The following is a 22,675-nucleotide window of genomic DNA, read 5'->3' on the forward strand; positions in this document are numbered from 1 at the left end:
GCTTGTGGGAGCTGGAGTAATTAAGCGACAGGATAGCTCTCTCCTGTCAATTTAGAACAGTTACACTACCCTTTTGATTTGAAATATTACACTAATTATATGCTAGTAAAACTATATAACTTTTAAGGGGAGAAAATAAGAATAAATTCTTCAGGTGAAACTATAAGGGAAATTTTAGGTAGGCTAAATGCAATTACTCAGATTGTAATTTGGCCAGGTCACCAGGATTAACACTCCTCTTCTCTTGAAAATTGCCTTGGGATCTTAAATAATTACAAGTTGCAAGGACTTTGGTTTGTGTCTTCTTCAAAAGTTAGTGTCGGTAACAGCACAGTGCTTTTTAGCACCGTGCTATGAAATTAGTTCTGTAATGATTCAGAGAGAGGAGTATGGCTGGCAGAATTGCTTACGCTACTAACTGCATTACCTGGTTTTTCCCTGGAGATATCCTATCAGAACACTGACCGGGCCTGAACTTGTTTGCTTTATGAAATGGTATGGCTGTAGGCTATTATGTGCTGGGATGTAGTAGATCAATGCAGTTGCCTTTTACCCATAGAGGTTTAGTTGATTGTTTTATTCTTATCATTACAGGCAAGATACTACCTCCCTTAATCACATGGAGTAGTACTTATAATGATGTGAGAGAGTAAGGGAAGCAGAATCAGTGCCTTAGTAGGTTATTTTTTACATGTCCCTAAACCACCAGAGGGTTTGGTACAATTGACCATAATTGGCAAACTCTCTGCCTTGGAGAGGTCCAGGGTTGAAATACATAGAAACGTTGGTACATAGATCAGGTTTATGTTGATAAAATGATAATATGAGCAGAACTGTTTCAGGAAGCTAACACTGAGTCTCTCACACTGTACTCATTATTTCCTGTGTCCCTTGTTTCTATGAACATTTTGCTGAATAGACCCCCAAAGTTTGGAAAGTAAAAATAATTGTTTTAAAAATCTAAAATTAGTGTTATTTTTATGGATAACTATAATAGTTTTATACAACATGTAAGTGTACAGCATTGTTATTCTTCAATGTTTTGTTATAATATAGTGTATTACAGTACAACTGCAAATCCTTACAATATTGGTCCTTTATCATTACAGTAGTCTAATTGGCTTCACATCACTAAAGGTTTGTAGAGTGGGGCCCTTATTTTGTGGAGTGACTTTCATGCAACCTGTGTCCCAGAATCTTTTACAGAGCTAAGTGAGCACCAAGGTGTATACTCAGCAGGTACACTGCCCTACATCCCATGTACCCCAGGGGACATATTCTGCTGGTTAAGAGGCATCTCCAGCCCCAAGACCCCTTGTGCCTATGCCCCTTGTCACTGTTAGTCACATTCACACTTTCTCCTTGTTAACAGTACCTGGCAGCATTGTAGCAGTGCCCTCTCAGCCGTCCTTGCTGGCAGCTTCAGGGTGGCATTTTTGCCAAATAAACTTTGGTTCCTCACAGCGCTCTTCTTTCTTCCACCTCCTTTTCAAGAGCCACTCAGGTAAAGACAGAATTTTGCACCTAGAGGGAAGGAGGGAACTGAGGTATAGAAGAGGGGATTGGTGAGCCTGAAAGAGTTGTTTTAGCAAGGTGCTCAATAATAAATACTTTAATCCCTGTAAGCTGTTATTCTGTCATGGATCTTAGTGACACAAATGCCTCCAGTTTGACTTTGCCCCTTGATGGGGATTATAGCCTTGTTAAGTACATCATTCCTTATACTGAGAGCCCTAATAGCTTCTCCAGTCTAATTTCTAGTCACTTATACACTTCCATTAATAATGAATATTTCAAATATTATTTTACACTTTGGCTACTTTTAAATATAAATGTTTAAAAATATAAATATAATTTTTATTTAGAGCTACAAACTAATTATGTCCAGGATTAAGTGCTGGCCATTTTTATTTCTGTATGAACCTTTTTTTCTGCTAGAGAAAAATTAAATAAAACATCTAGAACTATCTGTCTTTTTATTTTTCCCACAAAGCAGCCAAATTGATTTTCTCCTGTTTCAAGTAATTTAGAAGAAAATTAACTTCAGCACTGAGAACCTGCAATATGTGCCAAACTTCAGTTGGGATATTTACATAATCAGGAGCAAAGATTTTAGGGCTAGATCCTGATCTCTGTGCTCAGCTTTATACAAGTGGTCTCTGTAGAAGTTTGACAGTTAGATTGACCCCAGCTGCGGAGCACCACTAGAGTCACTCCACGTCTGTTGTTTCAACCTTCACACTGCAGTTGCATCCAGAGTGCCCGTGTGCCCCTCTGCAGAGGATTTTGACCTGCGGTTCTACTAGGCATGCCCTTGTCATGCCTCCAAACAGCCTTTTACTTCAAGGCAGCCCTCTGACATTACCAAAGGCACATATACTGAAGGCAAATCTGGAACATAGGACTTGAAAGAGAGACAGCAAATTCATTCTTAGCCCCCTTCCACAGCTAGATAATAGGATTTTGGGAACCTTCCAGTAAAAGAGTCTTTGGACCACTAAGTGCAAATTACATTGTGAGCCTGTCTTCCCTGGTTCTAAGACAGTCTTTCTATTCTCCTCACAGGAATCAGAATTTCTCAGTCTCCTGTGGCCCCCTCCCTATCTTTCTCCCCCTTTCCCTCTGAACCACGCAGCCACATCTGTCTCCCTTACCTCAGGACTCCCCATGTCTTCCTCTCCTAGCAGCCTATTATTTCTCCTTTCTTCTCCTATTATCTGACCCCCTTTCTCAGTTAGAGGGGAAAGACAGTGATCTTCAGAGCTACCTGGCCTCTTGTGATTCTCTAGGATGAAGAAATGGAAAGTGCAGGGGAATCTTTGCTATCCCTCCTGCTATTGTTGTACTGGAGAAGATGGGGACAGGTATGAGGGAAACATCTGGCTCCCCAGGTTGAGGGAGGGTATTCTTCAGTCAGGAACTCTGTCCCTGCTGAGCTATCCAAGGAATTAAAGATTAATTTTTAATTAAAGATTATGTCATGTGATGAAACTTCCAGGAATATGTCCAACCCAAATTGGCAGCCCTAATACAAGTCCAAGACTGCTGATGTACAGAACACAGTGTATGACTAATCTAATCACTCATGTTTTTTGTCTGAGTGTGTAGGATGTTTGTGTACATGAGAGTTTTTGTTTGGAAGGGTACAATGCTAGTTAGAGAAGGGACTCTGTCATTTAATTTTGCTAATGAAGTTTTGTCATTTTTTTTACATATGCTTCCAGTGAACTGTGAGTGTGTGTTTTGATTTATTTTGTTTTTGTTTTTTAATGTGATGGAAAGATTCTGAGGTATAAAGATATTTTGCAGTTACAGAACGTTAGCCATATGACTAACTCTGGGGTGGCTGTTTGCTTATGGTTAGAATCATAGAATCATAGAATATCAGGGTTGGAAGGGACCCCAGAAGGTCATCTAGTCCAACCCCCTGCTCAAAGCAGGACCAAGTCCCAGTTAAATCATCCTAGCCAGGGCTTTGTCAAGCCTGACCTTAAAAACCTCTAAGGAAGGAGATTCTACCACCTCCCTAGGTAACGCATTCCAGTGTTTCACCACCCTCTTAGTGAAAAAGTTTTTCCTAATATCCAATCTAAACCTCCCCCATTGCAACTTGAGACCATTACTCCTCGTTCTGTCATCTGCTACCATTGAGAACAGTCTAGAGCCATCCTCTTTGAAACCCCCTTTCAGGTAGTTGAAAGCAGCTATCAAATCCCCCCTCATTCTTCTCTTCTGCAGACTAAACAATCCCAGCTCCCTCAGCCTCTCCTCATAAGTCATGTGCTCTAGACCCCTAATCATTTTTGTTGCCCTTCGCTGTACTCTTTCCAATTTATCCACATTCTTCTTGTAGTGTGGGGCCCAAAACTGGACACAGTACTCCAGATGAGGCCTCACCAGTGTCGAATAGAGGGGAACGATCACGTCCCTCGATCTGCTCGCTATGCCCCTACTTATACATCCCAAAATGCCATTGGCCTTCTTGGCAACAAGGGCACACTGCTGACTCATATCCAGCTTCTCGTCCACTGTCACCCCTAGGTCCTTTTCCGCAGAACTGCTGCCGAGCCATTCGGTCCCTAGTCTGTAGCGGTGCATTGGATTCTTCCATCCTAAGTGCAGGACCCTGCACTTATCCTTATTGAACCTCATTAGATTTCTTTTGGCCCAATCTTCCAATTTGTCTAGGTCCTTCTGTATCCTATCCCTCCCCTCCAGCGTATCTACCACTCCTCCCAGTTTAGTATCATCCGCAAATTTGCTGAGAGTGCAATCCACACCATCCTCCAGATCATTTATGAAGATATTGAACAAAACGGGCCCCAGGACCGACCCCTGGGGCACTCCACTTGACACCGGCTGCCAACTAGACATGGAGCCATTGATCACTACCCGTTGAGCCCGACAATCTAGCCAGCTTTCTACCCACCTTATAGTGCATTCATCCAGCCCATACTTCCTTAACTTGCTGACAAGAATGCTGTGGGAGACCGTGTCAAAAGCTTTGCTAAAGTCAAGAAACAATACATCCACTGCTTTCCCTTCATCCACAGAACCAGTAATCTCATCATAAAAGGCGATTAGATTAGTCAGGCATGACCTTCCCTTGGTGAATCCATGCTGACTGTTCCTGATCACTTTCCTCTCCTCTAAGTGCTTCAGGATTGATTCTTTGAGGACCTGCTCCATGATTTTTCCAGGGACTGAGGTGAGGCTGACCGGCCTGTAGTTCCCAGGATCCTCCTTCTTCCCTTTTTTAAAGATGGGCACTACATTAGCCTTTTTCCAGTCATCCGGGACTTCCCCCGTTCGCCACGAGTTTTCAAAGATAATGGCCAAGGGCTCTGCAATCACAGCCGCCAATTCCCTCAGCACTCTCGGATGCAATTCGTCCGGCCCCATGGACTTGTGCACGTCCAGCTTTTCTAAATAGTCCCTAACCACCTCTATCTCTACAGAGGGCTGGCCATCTCTTCCCCATTTTGTGATGCCCAGCACAGCAGTCTGGGAGCTGACCTTGTTAGTGAAAACAGAGGCAAAAAAAGCATTGAGTACATTAGCTTTTTCCACATCCTCTGTCACTAGCTTGCCTCCCTCATTCAGTAAGGGGCCCACACTTTCCTTGGCTTTCTTCTTGTTGCCAACATACCTGAAGAAACCCTTCTTGTTACTCTTGACATCTCTTGCTAGCTGCAGCTCCAGGTGCGATTTGGCCCTCCTGATATCTTTCCTACATGCCCGAGCAGTATTTTTATACTCTTCCCTGGTCATATGTCCAACCTTCCACTTCTTGTAAGCTTCTTTTTTATGTTTAAGATCCGCTAGGATTTCACCATTAAGCCAAGCTGGTCGCCTGCCATATTTACTATTCTTTCGACTCATCGGGATGGTTTGTCCCTGTAACCTCAACAGGGATTCCTTGAAATACAGCCAGCTCTCCTGGACTCCCTTCCCTTTCATGTTAGTCCCCCAGGGGATCCTGGCCATCTGTTCCCTGAGGGAGTCAAAGTCTGCTTTCCTGAAGTCCAGGGTCCGTATCCTGCTGCTTACCTTTCTTCCCTGCGTCAGGATCCTGAACTCAACCAACTCATGGTCACTGCCTCCCAGATTCCCATCCACTTTTGCTTCCCCCACTAATTCTACCCGGTTTGTGAGCAGCAGGTCAAGAAAAGCGCTCCCCTAGTTGGCTCCCCTAGCACTTGCACCAGGAAATTGTCCCCTACGCTTTCCAAAAACTTCCTGGATTGTCTATGCACCGCTGTATTGCTCTCCCAGCAGATATCAGGAAAATTAAAGTCACCCATGAGAATCAGGGCATGCGATCTAGTAGCTTCCGTGAGTTGCCGGAAGAAAGCCTCATCCACCTCATCCCCCTGGTCCGGTGGTCTATAGCAGACTCCCACCATGACATCACTCTTGTTGCACACACTTCTAAACTTAATCCAGAGACACTCAGGTTTTTCCACAGTTTCGTACCGGAGCTCTGAGCAGTCATACTGCTCCCTTACATACAGTGCTACTCCCCCACCTTTTCTGCCCTGCCTGTCCTTCCTGAACAGTTTATAACCATCCATGACTGTACTCCAGTCATGTGAGTTATCCCACCAAGTCTCTGTTATTCCAATCACGTCATAATTCCTTGACATCACCAGGACCTCCAGTTCTCCCTGCTTGTTTCCAAGGCTTTGTGCATTTGTATATAAGCACTTGAGATAACCTGTTGATCGCCCCTCATTCCCAGTATGAGGCAGGAGCCCTCCCCTCACAGACATTCCTGCCTGTGCTTCCTCCCGGTATCCCGCTTTCCCACTTACCTCAGGGCTTTGGTCTCCTTCCCCCGGTGAACCTAGTTTAAAGCCCTCCTCACTAGGTTAGCCAGCCTGCTGGCAAAGATGTTCTTCCCTCTCTTCGTAAGATGGAGCCCGTCTCTGCCCAGCACTCCTCCTTCATGGAACACCATCCCATGGTCAAAGAATCCAAAGCCTTCTCTCCGACACCACCTGCGTAGCCATTCGTTGACCTCCACGATTCGACGGTCCCTACCCAGGCCTTTTCCTTCCACGGGGAGGATGGACGAGAACACCACTTGCGCCTCCAACTCCTTTATCCTTCTTCCCAGAGCCACGTAGTCCGCAGTGATCCGCTCAAGGTCATTCTTGGCAGTATCATTGGTGCCCACGTGGAGAAGCAGAAAGGGGTAGCGATCCGAGGGCTTGATGAGTCTCGGCAGTCTCTCCGTCACATCACGAATCTTAGCCCCTGGCAAGCAGCAGACTTCTCGGTTTTCCCGGTCAGGGCGGCAGATAGATGACTCAGTCCCCCGGAGGAGAGAGTCCCCGACCACCACCACCCGCCTTCTCCTCTTGGGAGTGGTGGTCGTGGAACCCCCAACCTCAGGACATCGCATCTCATGCCTCCCAACCAGCGGAGTCTCCTTCTGCTTTCTCCCCCCAGACATATCATCTGGTCCACTCTCTGCATTGGTACCTGTGGAGAGAACATGAAAGCGGTTAGTTACCTGTGTCTGTGTTACTGGAACCCGGACAGTCCGCTTACCTCTTCTGGAGGTCACATTCTTTTGAATCGTGATTGTGTTTTCCGAAATCAATGGTTTGCTCAAGAGGGGCACTCACCCAGTTTCCTGGAGGAGCACCCAGAATGTAACCCTTCTGCCACGTGGAGACAGCAACAACAAGGGCTGGGTTGGCATGCCAGTTGGACCTTGTCTCTCTTCTTTAGACGGTGTTTGCTTATGTAAGCAGGGTCTGAATGAGCTCGCCCCTGACATCTAGTAACGAACTGGGGGAAAAGACTTCAGGAGCAGACTGTATTTGCGTGGACACACCTAGTCTGCCTAGGTGTTCAGCAGATAGAACTGCATTGCCAAAGTGATCAATTTTGGCTGATTTTGTGTTACAATTCACTTTGGTATTGAATACAGGGGTAATGAAATATTGTTATCCTTATTGTATGACTAAAGGGCAGCAGAACTGTACTTAGCATGCCCTGATGGAGGGGGTCATCCTAAACTGAACCTTACTTGCTAAACAGTGGGAGGGGAGGCCAAATCACAGTGAAAATGACAGAGGGTGGGGACAGGTGTTCTTACCTGATGCTCTGCACTGTGCCTAAAGAATCCTAGACAGTATTTGGTTGTCCTCTTTCCCATGTTTAAAGACACAGTTGATTGGACTCCATAGAGATTCCTTATTTCTGTTCAGGGATTAGTGGAGCTGAAATCAGTGGGGAGCAGGTCCAGGAGTTAAACCTTAGACCTGGGGTGGGGTCAGTATTTCAGTGAAAGACTGAGGCAGCAGCAGAGAGGTTCTCATAACTAAGAGCTGAAATCACTAAGAGCTGTGCTAAGTGCTGGAACCTCAAAACACAGGGTCAGTAAAGTGGAAGCAGCGGTAATGGCAGTGGCACAGCTGAATGGTGGCAGAGAAAGCAGCAGAGGTGGCAGCGAGCAGCCAGTGGCAGCAGCAGCAAGTGGCAGCAGAGATAGCAGCAGCAGTGAGCCAGTAGCAGAGATAGGAATAGCAGTGGAAGCATTGCTCAATGTGCCCATCCCTTTTTGCGGTGCGAGGTGAGCCTATGTAACACACCAATGAACTCTGGGTCTTTGCTGACCCAAGATAACCAACCATGAGTGAGGTGCTGCAGAGGAAAAGGAGAGTGTCGTGTTAAAGGTACATTTGCTAGTCAGAAACTGAGGCAGAGGACACTGCCCAACGTACTCTGGGGTGGCTGTTTGCCTACGGTTACCTTCTTTTGAATCATGATTGTGTTTTCCGAAATCAATGGTTTGCTCAAGATGTGCTTGCAAGGGCACTCACCCAGATACCTGGAGGAGCGCCCCAGAATGTAACCCTTCCGCCACATGGAGACAGCAACAACAAGGGCTGGGTTCAATATCTAGGGATTTCTCTTAACAGTACAAACAGAACTGGCTGGCGCCCCCACCTAGTGATCTCAGAAAACTAATCAACACCCCTAGGCACTTCTAAGAGACAATACTTCCCCCTTGCAAGAACTGAGGCCTTGTCTGTGCTACAAACTTAGGTTGACATAAGCCACGTTAAGTTGATCTAATAATGTATGTGTCTACACTACTGCATCCCTTCTGCTGACCTAAGTGCCCTATAAAGTTGACTTCTGTACTCTGTGAGAGGCATAGCTCTTGCTTCGACATCCACAGGTCGACATGGGGATAGTGTAGACATTGCGTTGTGTAATTTTAATGAATTTGCCTCCAGGAGGTGTCCTCCAGTGCTCCACTGTGACCACTCTGGAGAGCACTTTCAAATCCACTGCATGTCAGCCAGGTACACAGGAAACAGCCCCTCCCCTGTTAAAGCCTTGGAAACTTTTGAATGTTCATTTCCTGTTTGATCAGAGTGGAGAGCTCGCCAGCACAGCTGATCATGGAGACTCAAGGCCGCAAATGTGCTCCAGCATGGTGTACGCAGGAGGTGGTAGCTCTTATTGGTGTGTGGGGAAAAGAGTCTGTGCAGGCAGAGCTCCAATCCATCAGAAGAAATGCTGACATCTATGCCAAGATTGCGCAGGGCATGGGGGAAAAGGGCTACTACCAGAAGACAAGCATACCAGAAGACAAGGAAAGCAAACAGTTGTTCTGTTCTGCCCCACAGACATGCCGCTTTTATGAGGAGCTGCATGTGATTCTCAGTGGTGACCCTACCACTTCCCCTGAAAGCTCCATGGATACCTCCCAGGAACCCTTGGCGCCCTCAAGCAACAACAAGGAGGACATTGTTGATGAGGAAGAGGAGGAGAATGTGAGTCAGCAAGCGGAGGATCCATTCTCCCCAACAGCCAAGAACTGTTTTTAACCCTGCAGCCCATCCCTTCAGAGGACCAGTTGGTGGTGGAGCATGATGCTGGGGAAGGCACCTCTGGAGAGTACACATTTCCAATCAAACTCTAGGGGTTACATGCTATTATTTTTTATGTTTAATCTGAACAAAAAAGTAGGTGTAGTGGGTATTGATGGCCACTCCAGCTACACAGTGGGTGCTCTCAGTAAAAGACTGTTTATGTGCAATGGGCCCAGGAATCCTCCATGGAGATCTCTAGGAAGCTTTCATGTAGGTACTCTGCAATCCTTTGCAGCAGGTTTCTGGGAAGGGCTGCCTTATTTTGCCCACCATGGATTAACTCTGCTGGCATCATTGCAGCACACAGCATTGTAGCATAACAACCAGGTCGGTACCCAGATGCTTGTAGCATCTGCTCTTTTGCCACCTCAGGAGAGTGATATCGCATAGGGTCACCTAGGGGAAACAGAGGAAGTTTTCAATGCTCACTCTTAAAACACCAACAAGTAATCTGCCCACCGTTTGATGAAATCTGGGTCTCACAACCACGCTTTCCCAAATGTGCCATGGTTGTGGTTGGAAGGGATCATGTATTGCAAGCAGCACTGGGGGGAAAAAGTGGGAGGGTGGCGACTTCCTGTTTGTCTCCCTTCCTCCACAAGCCGGTGCTGCTTTTGTAAAAAAAAAATTTGGGGGGCTTTACACTGGTGCCTGTCCTCAAGTACTATCCAGGTTGCTAGGGGTAAGGGGGCTTTTCTCAAGTTCCAACCTGTGATCCCAAGGATTGCCAACCTCCACTAGACCTCTTGCCCAGGCCCTGGAGCCTTACTCATCATGGCTGGAGCAGCAAACTGACTCTTGCAACAGCCAGCAGTTGTGATTACATTGTGACTTGCAGTGAAGTGTATTGAGGGGTGTCTTTTTATTTAAAAGAAATTAACCTTGCACCAGAAACAATGTATGCACTGTCAGTGCTACCCTTGTGCTTTGCATTCCTTGCAGCTGAAACCTTGTCAGCTGGTGCATCCTCCACACCAGGACAGCGACTTTCCCAGATAAGAAGATGGGGAAAAAAGACTCGGGAGGACATGGTCAATGTGTTAATGCACACCTCTGAGAGTGACAAGACGGAGCTCAGAATATGGAGGATTACACTGACTGAGAACCTGGACTTGGACAGGAGAGCAAGCAGGGAACAAGAGCGTGCCAGGCAGGAAGAGATGCTGCGGATTATGAAGGAGCAATCAGATATGTTGAGGCATCTGGTTGAGGTTCAAGAAAGGCAGCTGGATGCTAGAGTCCCTCTGTAGCTTATGCTGAACCTGCTTCCATCATCACCCAGTTCTACATTTTCCTCCCCCAAACATCCTATGAAGTGTGTGTGTGCGGGGAGAGTTTGATATCCCTTTTACTCACCACAAGGAGAGGATACAAGGGCTAGAAGGTGTCCACTCCCACACCTTTGATTGTTATTGGAATGCATCTGTAAGCCAACTTTCCTTGTTTCTCCCCCCACAGTGTTATAAGCCCTTTTGCCCCAGGTTATCTTACTTTTCTTTGCTGTCTCTGTGTGTTTGTATGCATAATAAAACTTAATGGATTGAGGAGAAAGGCTCTTTATTCATTCAACACCCGGTGGTTAGTACGGGTGGAATTTACAGGGGATAAAATGCAATGGAGGGACAGTTTGGTAAGGAACAATGGATAAGTGTCACATTACTCTGGCTCATTGCTGAAACTGGGTCTCAAAGTCTCACGGAGATGCAAAGCCTATCTATGTGCTCTTCGTTTTGCCCTGGTGTCCGGCTGCTCAAAATTGGCTGCCAGGTGATTTGCTTCAGCCTCCCACCCCAGCAGAAACTTTTCTCCCTTTGTTTCACAGATATTATGGAGCACACAGCAGGCAGCAATAACAGTGGGGATATTGCTTTCACTGAGGTCTAACCTAGTAAGAAAACAACGTCCCTTTAAACATCCAAAGGCACAGTCCACCACCATTCTGCACTTGTTCAGCCTATGGTTGAACCAGTCCTTATTGCTGTCCAGGCTGCCTGTGTACTGCTTCATGAGCCATGGGAGCAAGGGGTAGGCTGGGTCTCCCAGGATCATAAATGGCATTTCAACATCACCAGTGTTTTTTTTTCAGTCTGGGAAGAAAGTCCCTGCTTGCAACTTTCTGAACAGACCTGTGTTCCTAAAGATGTGCACATCATGCACCTTTCCTGACCATCCCACATTGATGGTTGGTAAAATGGCCCCTCTGAGCCACCAGCACTTGCAACACCATTGACGGGTACCCCCTTCATTTTGTGTACTCTTTGGCAAGGTAGTCTGGTACCAAGATAGGGATGTGCATTCTGTCTATCGCCCCACCGCAGTTAGGGAACTCCATCGCGGCAAAAACCATCTACTACATTTTCATGTTGCCCAGAGTCACTACCCTTCTTAGAAGAAGTCTGTTAATGGCCCTGCAAATTTGGATCACAACAGATCCCATGATAGATTTACCCACTCCAAATTGATGCCCCACTGACAGGTAGCAGTCTGACGTCGCAAGCTTCCACAGAGCTATCACCACTCACTTCTCAACTGTCAGAGCAGCTCTCATTTTAGTATTGTTGCGCTTCAGGGCTTAGGAAAGCTCTTTACACAGTTCCTGGAAAGCGTCCTTATGCATTTGAAAGTTCTGCAGCCACTGCTCATCATCCATAGCTGCATAACAATGCAGTCCCAGTCAGTGCTTGGTTCCTGGGCCCAGAAACAGCACTCAACCATGTCAAGGTGATGCGTGACTGTCGCCAACAATTGCGAATTACTCTGCTCTATGTCCTCCAGCAGGGCTGCTTGCATGGCATCACATTGTTCTGTGCAGCGGCTCCTGTATTGGCTGTGTAAATACTTCACGATAAGGCATGAGGTGTTTGTAATGCTCACAACAACACCGTACAGCGGGGTCCAGGCTTATTGTGCTATGGTGTCTCCGCAGATAATCCAGGCTTGCGAGAAAGGCTTGATTTGTTTGCCGTTGATTTCAGGGAGGGAGGGACATAAGTGCATAGGAGGGTAATGCCATAGTCCCATAACCACCATACCAATGTTTTGGTCCCATAAGACATTGCAAGCCCAACCCAAAATTCCACTCAAGTTTGTGCACTGTGGGATAGCTACCCACAGTGCAATGCTCCGTGTGTCAATGCAAACCCTGCTGGTGAGGATGCACTACACTGACACAAAGAGTGTAGTGTGGACATACAAGATCAACTTGCTTAAATTGGAGGCTCAATGTTGATTTACATGAAGTCTACTTAACTTTGTAGTGTAGACATGACCTGAGTCTCTGTATAACAAAATACAACTTTTATTACAGGGGAAAGGGAATCTTCAGACTCTGCTTCCCCTTAAATTTGCTATAGGCTTCTTAGGTCTGCATAGGGCCCATGCTGAGTATGTTATCCCTTCGATAATTTTTTCTGAAGAAATGGCAAAACCAAGATTCAGGTACAAGGTGAAACAGCTTGTGCATATGAAAAATTTGTAAAAGTCAGCTAATTGTTATACATTTTTGTTGGTCTCAGTATGTAACTTGTCCACTAGCCAGCTGAATTAAATGCAGAAACACTCCCAACATCTGTTCCATACCACAAACACTTATTCAGTCTGACTAGGCAGAAGAATGACTTATTATATTCAGGAGCATTTCAAGATAAAACTCACTTACATTAGAAAAGCATAAGCACCCTGTAGTGATCAAACTGCTGTGTATATTTCATTCACATTGAATTTTAAATGTAAAATTACAGTTGGGTAGAGAGTACTGAAATACTAAGCACTTAATTCTCAATTGTTCTCAGTGTGAGCTGAGTCCTGGGGCTGCCTGGGGATCATGCTAGCTATAGCATAAGGGATTGTTCCAGCAGCTCAAGGGCATTAGAGTATAAAATCCTCTAAGCCCACCTTTTACTCCTCCATTTGGTCTTCTCTCAGCTCCCATGTCTGCTCCTGAATTCTTCATACACAGCAGGGGAAAGTGGTGTGCAAGCTTTACACGACTGGTGGATTCCACTACAGAGAGGACTCTCCAGCTGCCCATTTATAGCAGCTTTAAATTCCCTTTGTGCGCTGACTTAACCAGGGCTGAGAATCTGGCCCGTAATCAGCCTAATTACCACTCAGAGTAAAAAATACTTCGCAGTGAGGTGCCTTCCATCAGGCTCTCATTGACTATATGGGCCTAATCTGTGTTCTGTTCACTGCATGAGGTCCATGAAGTGAGGAAAGCACAGAGTTTAAGAATATTCCCTAAACTGCTAGATACATGGGAGATAGTGCGACAACCCTGGCATGGGTTGACAGTGGGGTTTGAATCTAGCACGTACATCTACAAAGCACAGATCTCTGTGCCTCTTGAACTAAAGCAGTAACCTGGTAGCGGTAATAGATTGTTAGTCTCTCTATGAACTAACCACTAGCTAGGGACACAACACATACTGTGAAAACATATTACATATTTCTCCTCTCTGGGGAAACTTCTCTTGAAGTCCACAGGATTTAAAGCCCTATGCTTGGGCAGCATTGTCCAACACCCCCATATGGACTTAACCTTAGATATTTTACAACCATAAAGCACAGACTTCTAGTACTGAATAGAAAAGAGTAACTCCACAAGCTGATGATAGTAATCTTCTGTGGCCCAGGCACACTGTATAAACATGTTACAAAACCATGCCCCACACACCAGCAGCTAGAAAAACCACCCTTTCCCCTCTCACAAAGAGAGGCCTTCTCACTGTCTCAGCAACCAGGAGGGTTTACACAGGGATTGCACACCATGCCTGCTAGCAGTCATGGAAGGGAGTAAGTGAAGAGCCACTTAACCGTTGAGGGCTAGATTGTGAAATTACAATAACATGTTTGTCATTGCACTGTGTAGGTCAGTGTACACGTGGTTCCAGCCAGAGAGCAGAGTAGTCTTTGCACATGACATTTCATAGCACATTCCCTACAAGAAATGTGGGAATGGCCAGTCACATTCCTGTGAAGTAGTGCAGAGTTTCGAACTATGTTTTTACATTCTCAGAGCATTGCTGAATAGCCACCCACAACAGCATGCTGAGATGATTTGTAATATAATGCCACTGGTGGCGTTCCAGTTGGGTCACGCTGTCTGTTGCAAGGGCATCACCATTCCACCTCATTCTAGTTGACACCATCAGTTCTGTCAGCAGTATCAGATGCTGAACTGAGACATGAATGGATACAGCTAATAGCAAAAAGATGATGTCCAACACTGTCTGCTCCTTACCCCAGCTTAAAAGGCTGCCTGATGGATAAGGTACATCAGCTAGGTTGGCTGTATAGAGAATGCTCAGACCTGCACATCCCACACTACTCAGAGCTGCATCACAATCTGTGCAAGACATTTATTTGCCTTTATTTGCATACTGTTCCCTAGACTCTCATACTGGCCTCAGAGATGCCTGCAGCTGGAAGCAGAATATCACAATTCCTTTGAGTATGCAATGCTTGCCCAGGGAGGTTTACTACACCTGGCCACATGGATTCCCTCTCTAGGCATTAGTACTAGCTGGGTAGCCTGGTTTATAGTCTAGCCCTGAATGGAGTTTCAGTTGCATGGTCAAAACAGTGGAATGTCAGGTCTTCATTTCTGTAATCGGTTTTTGGATTTCTGCAGTCATTTAATGATGTAATAATGGCTCTTCAGCTCTTAGAGATTGAATACCACTATATTAAGACCTGTTTCTTATTTTTATGTGAAAAATAATTACATTAAATGTGTATTAAAAATTAAATATGTTTAAGATTTTTAACAAAAGAATCGTAGAAATTAAAGATGGAAAAGCCTTCTGATCACCTTGCCCACCCCAGGCCAGTGTAGGATTGTTCTTAATGGTATGTACTTCAGTCTCCTTTTTTCTTTTCTTTTTTCCAAATATACACTGAATAAAATATTCACTTTTGTTAGAAAAGTGAACAAATGAAGATAAAAGCCTTCCTTCCTCTTCTTTGTATCCTTTCTACTATTGAAAAATTCTCATATACAGTATGGCAAGAGAGCTGCATATAGTACAATATATTGTCTGTCAAATCCTGCCCCTTAGATTCCAGTGTAGTGTCACTTGTGCACCCAAGTTCTGTCTGATATTGGAGAATAAACTTTATTGCCTCTTCCACTAGATGAAAAGAATTTTTTGGAGTAAACTGCTGTATTAACAAGAGGAGAGAGACCAACTGGCAAAAATATCATAGTCACTTGGCTCAGTGATCTGGAAATTATATTATCATTTACCACTCAAGTGCCTTTGGACTTGAATTCTGATGTCAGTTACACTGTAGTAATTTGGGAGTAACTCCATTGGCTTCAGAGGCATTACTTCAGATTAGCAGAAGCATAACAGTATGCACTCTGTTCCAATGGCCTTGATTCTACAACTGTAATTAAAGTAGGTATAACTGTGGATAGATGGGCAAGGATATATTTTTCAGTCAGGAAAATGCAACCAACAGCGACTCTAGCAAGACACATAGTGAACTCCATACCGTACAAAGCGATGATTATCTGATGAAAGTGTCACTCAAGGTGGTTTAGCATCGCTTAGGTCTTTAAAAACCAGATGAGCATTAAGAGCACAGCTGGGGTGGAAGGGCAGGATGGAGTAGAGGGAAATATTTGAGAGGGCAGCATACTGCAGTTATCAGTAAAGGAAGGGTTTGTGTTTGGAAAAAACCACAATAATTTTCCTAATCTACGTTTGGTATTGGAGGATGTCTGGTTCTGTTAACCCTATTGATAAAATTCATCCTTTGTTGGCTAACTGGTACCTCCACTTCTATTCTGCTCATCTGCCCATCCTAATACTTTGCTGTGGCTGTGTTTCTGGTACATGATGTGTTCTGCCAATCTTCTACCTAATTCTCATGGGTTTTTAATTTGGCTGCATTATTTACCTTCTAATTCAGCTCCTCAACAGATTTTTACTGTGTGGGTGTGGTCAGAATACCAAATAGTACTCAATTTTAGCCTTTATATCTCACAAGATTTTTACTTGCTTTCTCTGGGACAAGGTATACAATAGGTAATAGGTGCATGCTCTTTTTAGAAGTAACGCACCCTCTTGCATCCTCTGTTTGGCTTTGCATTTTCCCTTCTAAGCTCTTCTGATCTGCTGATGTACACTGGATTGATTTAAGGTTCAAGTGATCTTTATTCCATCTCTGTATTCTCCTTGTGTATCCTCTTGCATCACAACTTTAGTGTGTTTTTTCCAAAACACTACACATATAGACCTTTGGCCATATAGTATCACGATTCTCATGAACAGTTTAATGTAAAAAATATATAGTCAAAAGAAGTAGTTAATATTTTCCTATTAATTAAAAGTTTACACTATTTACTGCAGATCCAGTAGTTGTTGAATAAATCAGGTTTTTACTATGCCCTGTAATATATGGTTGCAGTGAACCCTGACAACGATGCTGCATAGGAAACAGGCATATTTTTGAATATGGATATTCACTGCATATAATAGCTGCTCAGTCTTCCAAATATGTACAAGAAAATTATGTGGTTTCAATTAGTTTTTGATTCTAAAGTTTCCAGGCTGGATTACATACAACCAGACATAAACAGCAGTTTGCAGTCTGTCCTTGTACCGTAAATATTATAACTTTGTAACCTTTTTTTCTTTGCAGTGCTGTATTGCATAAATTATTTTTCTCTTTAATATATGTGTGTCTCTCGTACTCTCTTTAGAAATGATGGTCACAGAATTCATGACTTTTTTGCTTGTGCTCAGTGCAGAAAGTGGTAATGAAATCTTAGCATCACGTAGTGTGGTGATGGTAGTTTCCAAGTAAGGAATACATTTCCAAATTGAGCTAAAATAGATACGATATAATCCAATTTTACTTTACAAGTAAATCTTATTAGCATTTTCCATTATGTTTTATAAGGCAAATACTGATTTACAGATGATAATCTTGAGCCCCCTTTGGAACAATTAGAATCTTGGATTAACAAGATTTTAATATGTATTCTGAAAGCTGGTCTGTAGTTATACATACATTACTGCAGCTTCACTAACTCTTGTCTGTTTTATAAATGAAATACTTTAAAAAAAAATAGAAGCAGTTGTTAAATGCTGGAATCCCTAGAAGCACTGAGGTCATGCTGAGAAGATGAAGAATGAGACACATGCACCATGAAGCAAGCTTTTATTTTAATTTATGTAAAATTGTCAATTCCCTAAATTAATGAATTTAACTTTAACAAATTTGAACTTTTAAATGGACTTGCATTGCAGAATTTCTGTTTTTAGCTGCCTCTTGTAAATTATACTAAAGGTCTGTTCTTCTGTAGCTGTAAAATAAACAGTTTGCTTCAAGCTAGACCATGTGGATTTCACCAAGTAAGAGTCCACTAGCCTTCTAAAAGAAAATGCAGCTATTAAACTGAAAATAAAGGATAAGATTGTTAATTTAAATGTAGCTCTTATTGGTCTTGTGCTACAGACCAAGTGCTAGATTCACTGGTGCTGGGGCAGGGTGGTGTAAATTACATTTCCCTGCACCAATTTAGCCTCCTGATCCCTGGAAGGTATTTAACATAAGGGAGGGAACTTATGGACCTGTTACCTACTCTTTCCCTCTAGCTTTCGCCCAAAGGTTGGGGGGAGAATAGATATCTTTAGTTTTTGACCAGTGCTCCAAAGGAGTTCTGCTGGTACTGATTGCTTAAGGGGATGTTCTGAGTTAGCACATCTTCAGACAATGTCCCCTTCCCAGCCAGCAACTGTCTACCATTGTCGTTCCCCATTAATAAGAGAGGGGAGTTTGCAACTACTTTTCAGTCCTGCAACCTCGTCCTCTGTTGGGCTTTCCAATGTGAGGAGCCTGCACAGCCTAAGCTAAGCAAATTGGTGCTGTTTGTTAGTTGCATAAGTAATGTGGTATTGTTTCTCTTCTCTGATTGGATGACTTACACAACTAATCAGCAGCTGGAATTTTCACTTAAGTCATTCAGAATTCACTCTTGCCAAATATTAGAATATTTAAGCTTAACATTTCCTTTTCATGACAAGTAGGAGATTTGCTAAATATTCATAGAAAAACAAACACGGGACACAACAAAAGTGAATGCATTTAGAGATTTGATCAAGAATTTACATAAATATTATTCTAATATTCAATCTGCTGTAATAGTGACTGTTTTGGTTGATTTCTACATGTATAATTTCCAATTTGATTTGTTGCTTATGTACATTTTGTACTATTTTTAAAGGCAAATTGAAATGAATAGACAATATTATGTCCAGGGGATGGACTTCATCAACCTATTAATCTTTTCCATCTCTGCTGTGATTCTTACCACAGTAAAATCCAATGTAATGTTTTGCTTCCCTAATGCTAAGAAGTTAATTAAAGAAAACAAAACTATGTAGACACTGTCATTTAATTTTCTGTTTTATTTCTGATATAATGGTTCACTAAGGATTTGATTCTGCTGCCACTTTTTTTAAGTCAATGAGAGATTTGCATTGTTTTGCATAGGAACAGGATAGGGTCCTTAATCGCTTGTGTGAATTTTGTTTTAAATGTTTGTTTTTTCTTAGATAGTTTAGGTTTTGCAGAACAGTTTAACTCATTAGCATGTCTTAGAAGTCTGCCTCACTGTTGCTATGGCAGTTTGCATAATATTATCCATAATGCTCTGATTTTACTTTGAAATCAGACAAACTGTACAAGTCACTCTAACCTAATTATATCTAAAAAAGAAAAGGAGTACTTGTGGCACCTTAGAGACTAACAAATTTATTAGAGCATAAGCTTTCGTGAGCTACAGCTCACTTCATCGATGAAGATCCTTTTGCGAATACAGACTAACACGGCTGCTACTCTGAAACCTAATTATATCTGTAACCTTAAAACTACTGTGGAAGAAATTATACTGTAGTGTTTGTTGTTCCTCTTACTGTCTAGACATTTCTCACTGTCCTTACTCTTTTAGAAGGTGTGTTACTTTAGAACTGTTGTTCATATTGACACTTGGCAAAATTAAATTTTTATCCTTTATAAAATCGATATTGATTTTTAAACATTTTTAGCAATTTAAATGTTCATACTTGTGCAAAATTATGGGGTGAAGTGGCAGGCAATAGGGACGCTAGACAGTCATTATTTAATGCCCATAAATGCAGAGATTGAAAAAGTTAAAGCTTTATAACTATTAACACAAATTGTCAGTATCACATGTCAAAATATACTAAAGTAAATATCCTTAAATGAAACGCTCAAGCAGCATTTTTCTTACTTTGCCTATTTGTAAGTTTCTGTTATCTATGAAAATATTTTGTGTGTGTGTGTACAATGAAATCGACATTTGCTAACATTTGCCAATAAAAATCTAATCTTTCACATTTCCAAGTCTATTCACATTTCATATTAAAGAATTACAAAGCACCTACTTGGATTTCATAAACTAAATGCTTAATTTGGATGCAACAAAAAATAATTTCTCAAAAGTGAACAATATATATAAAAGCTTCCAAAAGGCTACTTCACAGATCTGTCTCTGATGTTCTGCGGACTTTATTAGACACTGGTGCACATTAGAATATTAGTCACAACAATGTACCAACTTTTTCTGTTTCCTGTAACTTCTAATACAACCTACAGGAAAAGCAATGGAGTCCAGTTTAGCCAGTATGTGTTATATGTGTGATAAATAACCCTGATCATGAGCACATATAGACATGAAACCACATATCTATAAGTCCGACAGAAGTGAAAAGGAGTTGCTGATATTCTCAGTGTATTGTACTTTTTTTTTTGAATGAGATCAATATATACAACATTTTTATGGTTTCCTTCCCCCAACCACAGAGAATTGCAGTTATGATTTGAAATAACTGTTCAGAAAAAGATATTCAAACCAAAAACATGTGTATGTAAAGTATTTTCACAAAACACAATTTCACATTTTTCCCGTCTATGGTTCAGGGCATTACAGGACAACAAAATTAATCGCTAGCCAGCTCTAAGGTTCTTGCTACTACCATGTGGTACATCTCATCATGGATTCCTTCTAATTCTCAGTCTCTGACTGTAGGGAATCACTAGCTGTCCCAACTCTTCTCTTTTCCTCTGGACCTTCCTGTACAAAACCCCATCTGACAGGAGAAATCATTCTTGCAAATATAGATGGGTCTCTCATTTCTCATCCATCTCCTCATCCTGACTTGGTCTATGACCTGATGCCAGAATCACATGTGCTATATACTTACCACATCACTGTAAAACTTTTCTGTCAATGGGAATAGAATCTTGGGTGCTTGATTTTCTGGGCCATGGACTTGGAGAGTTTGAAACTTTTGCAGCATGCTGTCCTCATCACAAGGCAGAACCTTTGTAAATCTTGTAGCTCATGCTGCTGATTATTCTACAGGATTATCATTCTAAAATTTAATTTGTACTCCATTGGCCTGCATGATTATTTTCTGGTTGGCCTCTTCACCCACATACTCCAGCAGGCAGCTCTGGTTCTTGGCTTTCCATTTGTAGTGCCCTGCAAATCCATGCATATCTGCTACATATCCCATTTCTTTTCTGATTTAGAATGCTCCTTCTTGATAGAGCTAACTTCAAAAAGAATTCTGTACAGAAAATGTTTCTCTGTTGGCCATCTGAATTAACATCCTTGATCTTGAGCATGATTAGCAATGTTACTTGCCAACAACTTCGTAAAAACTGATCTTGTATGTGAATCTAATTCTGTATTTTTTTACTCCCTTAAACTCAAGAATATCGTGGGCTAATGGATGTAATCTGCTCAGGTACACAGAAGGTTGTTCTATTATATGTGATGAGTTTCAGAAAACTGAGTCTTAAACTCTGATACACTCACTAAACTCCCATGGACCTTTTCTAGAATCCTAAAACAGTTTCTAGCACTTGCCTTGGTACCAGCTTATAAGTGTACCTGTAGTGCAAGGGGCAGTAAACTCTCAGATTCCAGGTTGCAATCTAGACCAGTGCGAGGTGGTGTCATCACTTGCCCTGCAATTTTGGGTGCCTCTCAATGGTTTGCTGTTGTAGCTCCCAATATGGACTGCTCACAAACAGCCAAATAGCTTGCAGGTCACAGTGTGAGTGTCTGTGTATAGTTACAACTCTGGTCTAGCAACTCTTATCCCAGCAGCCTGTCGGCAACACACCAGCCCCAGGCTGGCTTCCAGCAGCCTTGGTTACTACCTTCAGGGTGACCTCAACACATTCCCAGTCCTGAATTTTCCCCTCAAAAATGTGTTTTGCACTGTCCAGCTCTCTCCTGGCAGTTCAGATATTAAAAGTTTGTTGTCCCTGTAAGGAGTCAATATACTACTTTAACTGGAGTTACCCAAACAGTTCAGTTTTAATACAACATGGGATTAGTTTTGAGTTAAAAATAAATAAACAAATAACTAAAACAAGTTTATTTATTGTGAGTATAGGTTTAAGGTATTAAAGTCAGAAATGGTTACAAGAGAAATAAAGATACAACACTTTCCAGTAGCTGCAACTTAAAAAAAACTAGACATGGTTTAAGATAAAATTCTTACCACAGGTTCCCAGCAACATTGATGACCAAATTTTCAGGTCAGGATCTCTCACATCACCACATAGCTAGGTCCTTTGTTTTCTTAGGTAAAAGAGACAGAGAGAAAGAGAGGTGATTGGGTGTTTTTGCCCCTCACTTTTATACTCCAGTCATCCTTTGAAATGCATTTTCCTGACAGTTATCCCTAGATAAAGTTACTTCCTGTTGTGAGGAAGTAGACATGGAGTCTCCTGGTGAAAGAGGTTCTGTGTGGTTGTTTGCTAAAATGCTGATCACTTTGCTCTGCCCCCTTTTGTTGTCAGACTGGCCACTTAACAGCTGAGTGCCCATCAACTTTTCATCATGATATTACTGACCAGTAAATTATTAGTTTTCAAATGATACCTCACCTGGCATATTTTATACAGTGATGTATAGGGTGTGAATACAGGGGTGCCTTCATTCATAATCTCAATGATCTTCCTTCTCTTGACCTTGTCAGAGACTTAACTGTTTTCCATAATTATATGGCATGAGGTCACCAAGTGGAATAATCAACGTCTCCACTGGGTCTGGGTGAACTGCCCAAAAACCATTTCATTTTTAACTTTATATCTGTCACAGTCTTTATCTCACTAACAGATTTTAAAACCTGCCTAACAGCCAGCATTGCATCGCAGGGGTAGATGTCTCCACTGGATGGCTACCTGTAAACGGTATAGGTCCACTATCTCTTAACCTACTA

The 22,675-nt window shown here is 42.7% G+C and overlaps 1 protein-coding gene across 4 annotated transcripts in view; it reads left to right on the top strand.

Moving 5' to 3' along the window:
• Positions 1–22,675, top strand: part of NEGR1 (neuronal growth regulator 1) — a 609,038-nt gene that overhangs the window by 424,779 nt on the left and 161,584 nt on the right. Inside the window, exon 5 of one of the 4 annotated variants that reach the window (XM_043490582.1) lies at positions 10,341–11,012. The exons of the other annotated variants lie outside the window; for them this stretch is intronic. Coding sequence (XP_043346517.1) covers positions 10,341–10,648 — 308 coding nt within the window. The 3' untranslated portion in view covers positions 10,649–11,012. Of the gene's footprint in view, positions 1–10,340; positions 11,013–22,675 lie in introns of those variants that run through there. 4 annotated transcript variants of the gene reach the window in all.

The sequence above is a fragment of the Dermochelys coriacea genome, chromosome 8 (assembly GCF_009764565.3).
Source record: "Dermochelys coriacea isolate rDerCor1 chromosome 8, rDerCor1.pri.v4, whole genome shotgun sequence".
Taxonomy (NCBI): Eukaryota; Metazoa; Chordata; order Testudines; family Dermochelyidae; genus Dermochelys; species Dermochelys coriacea.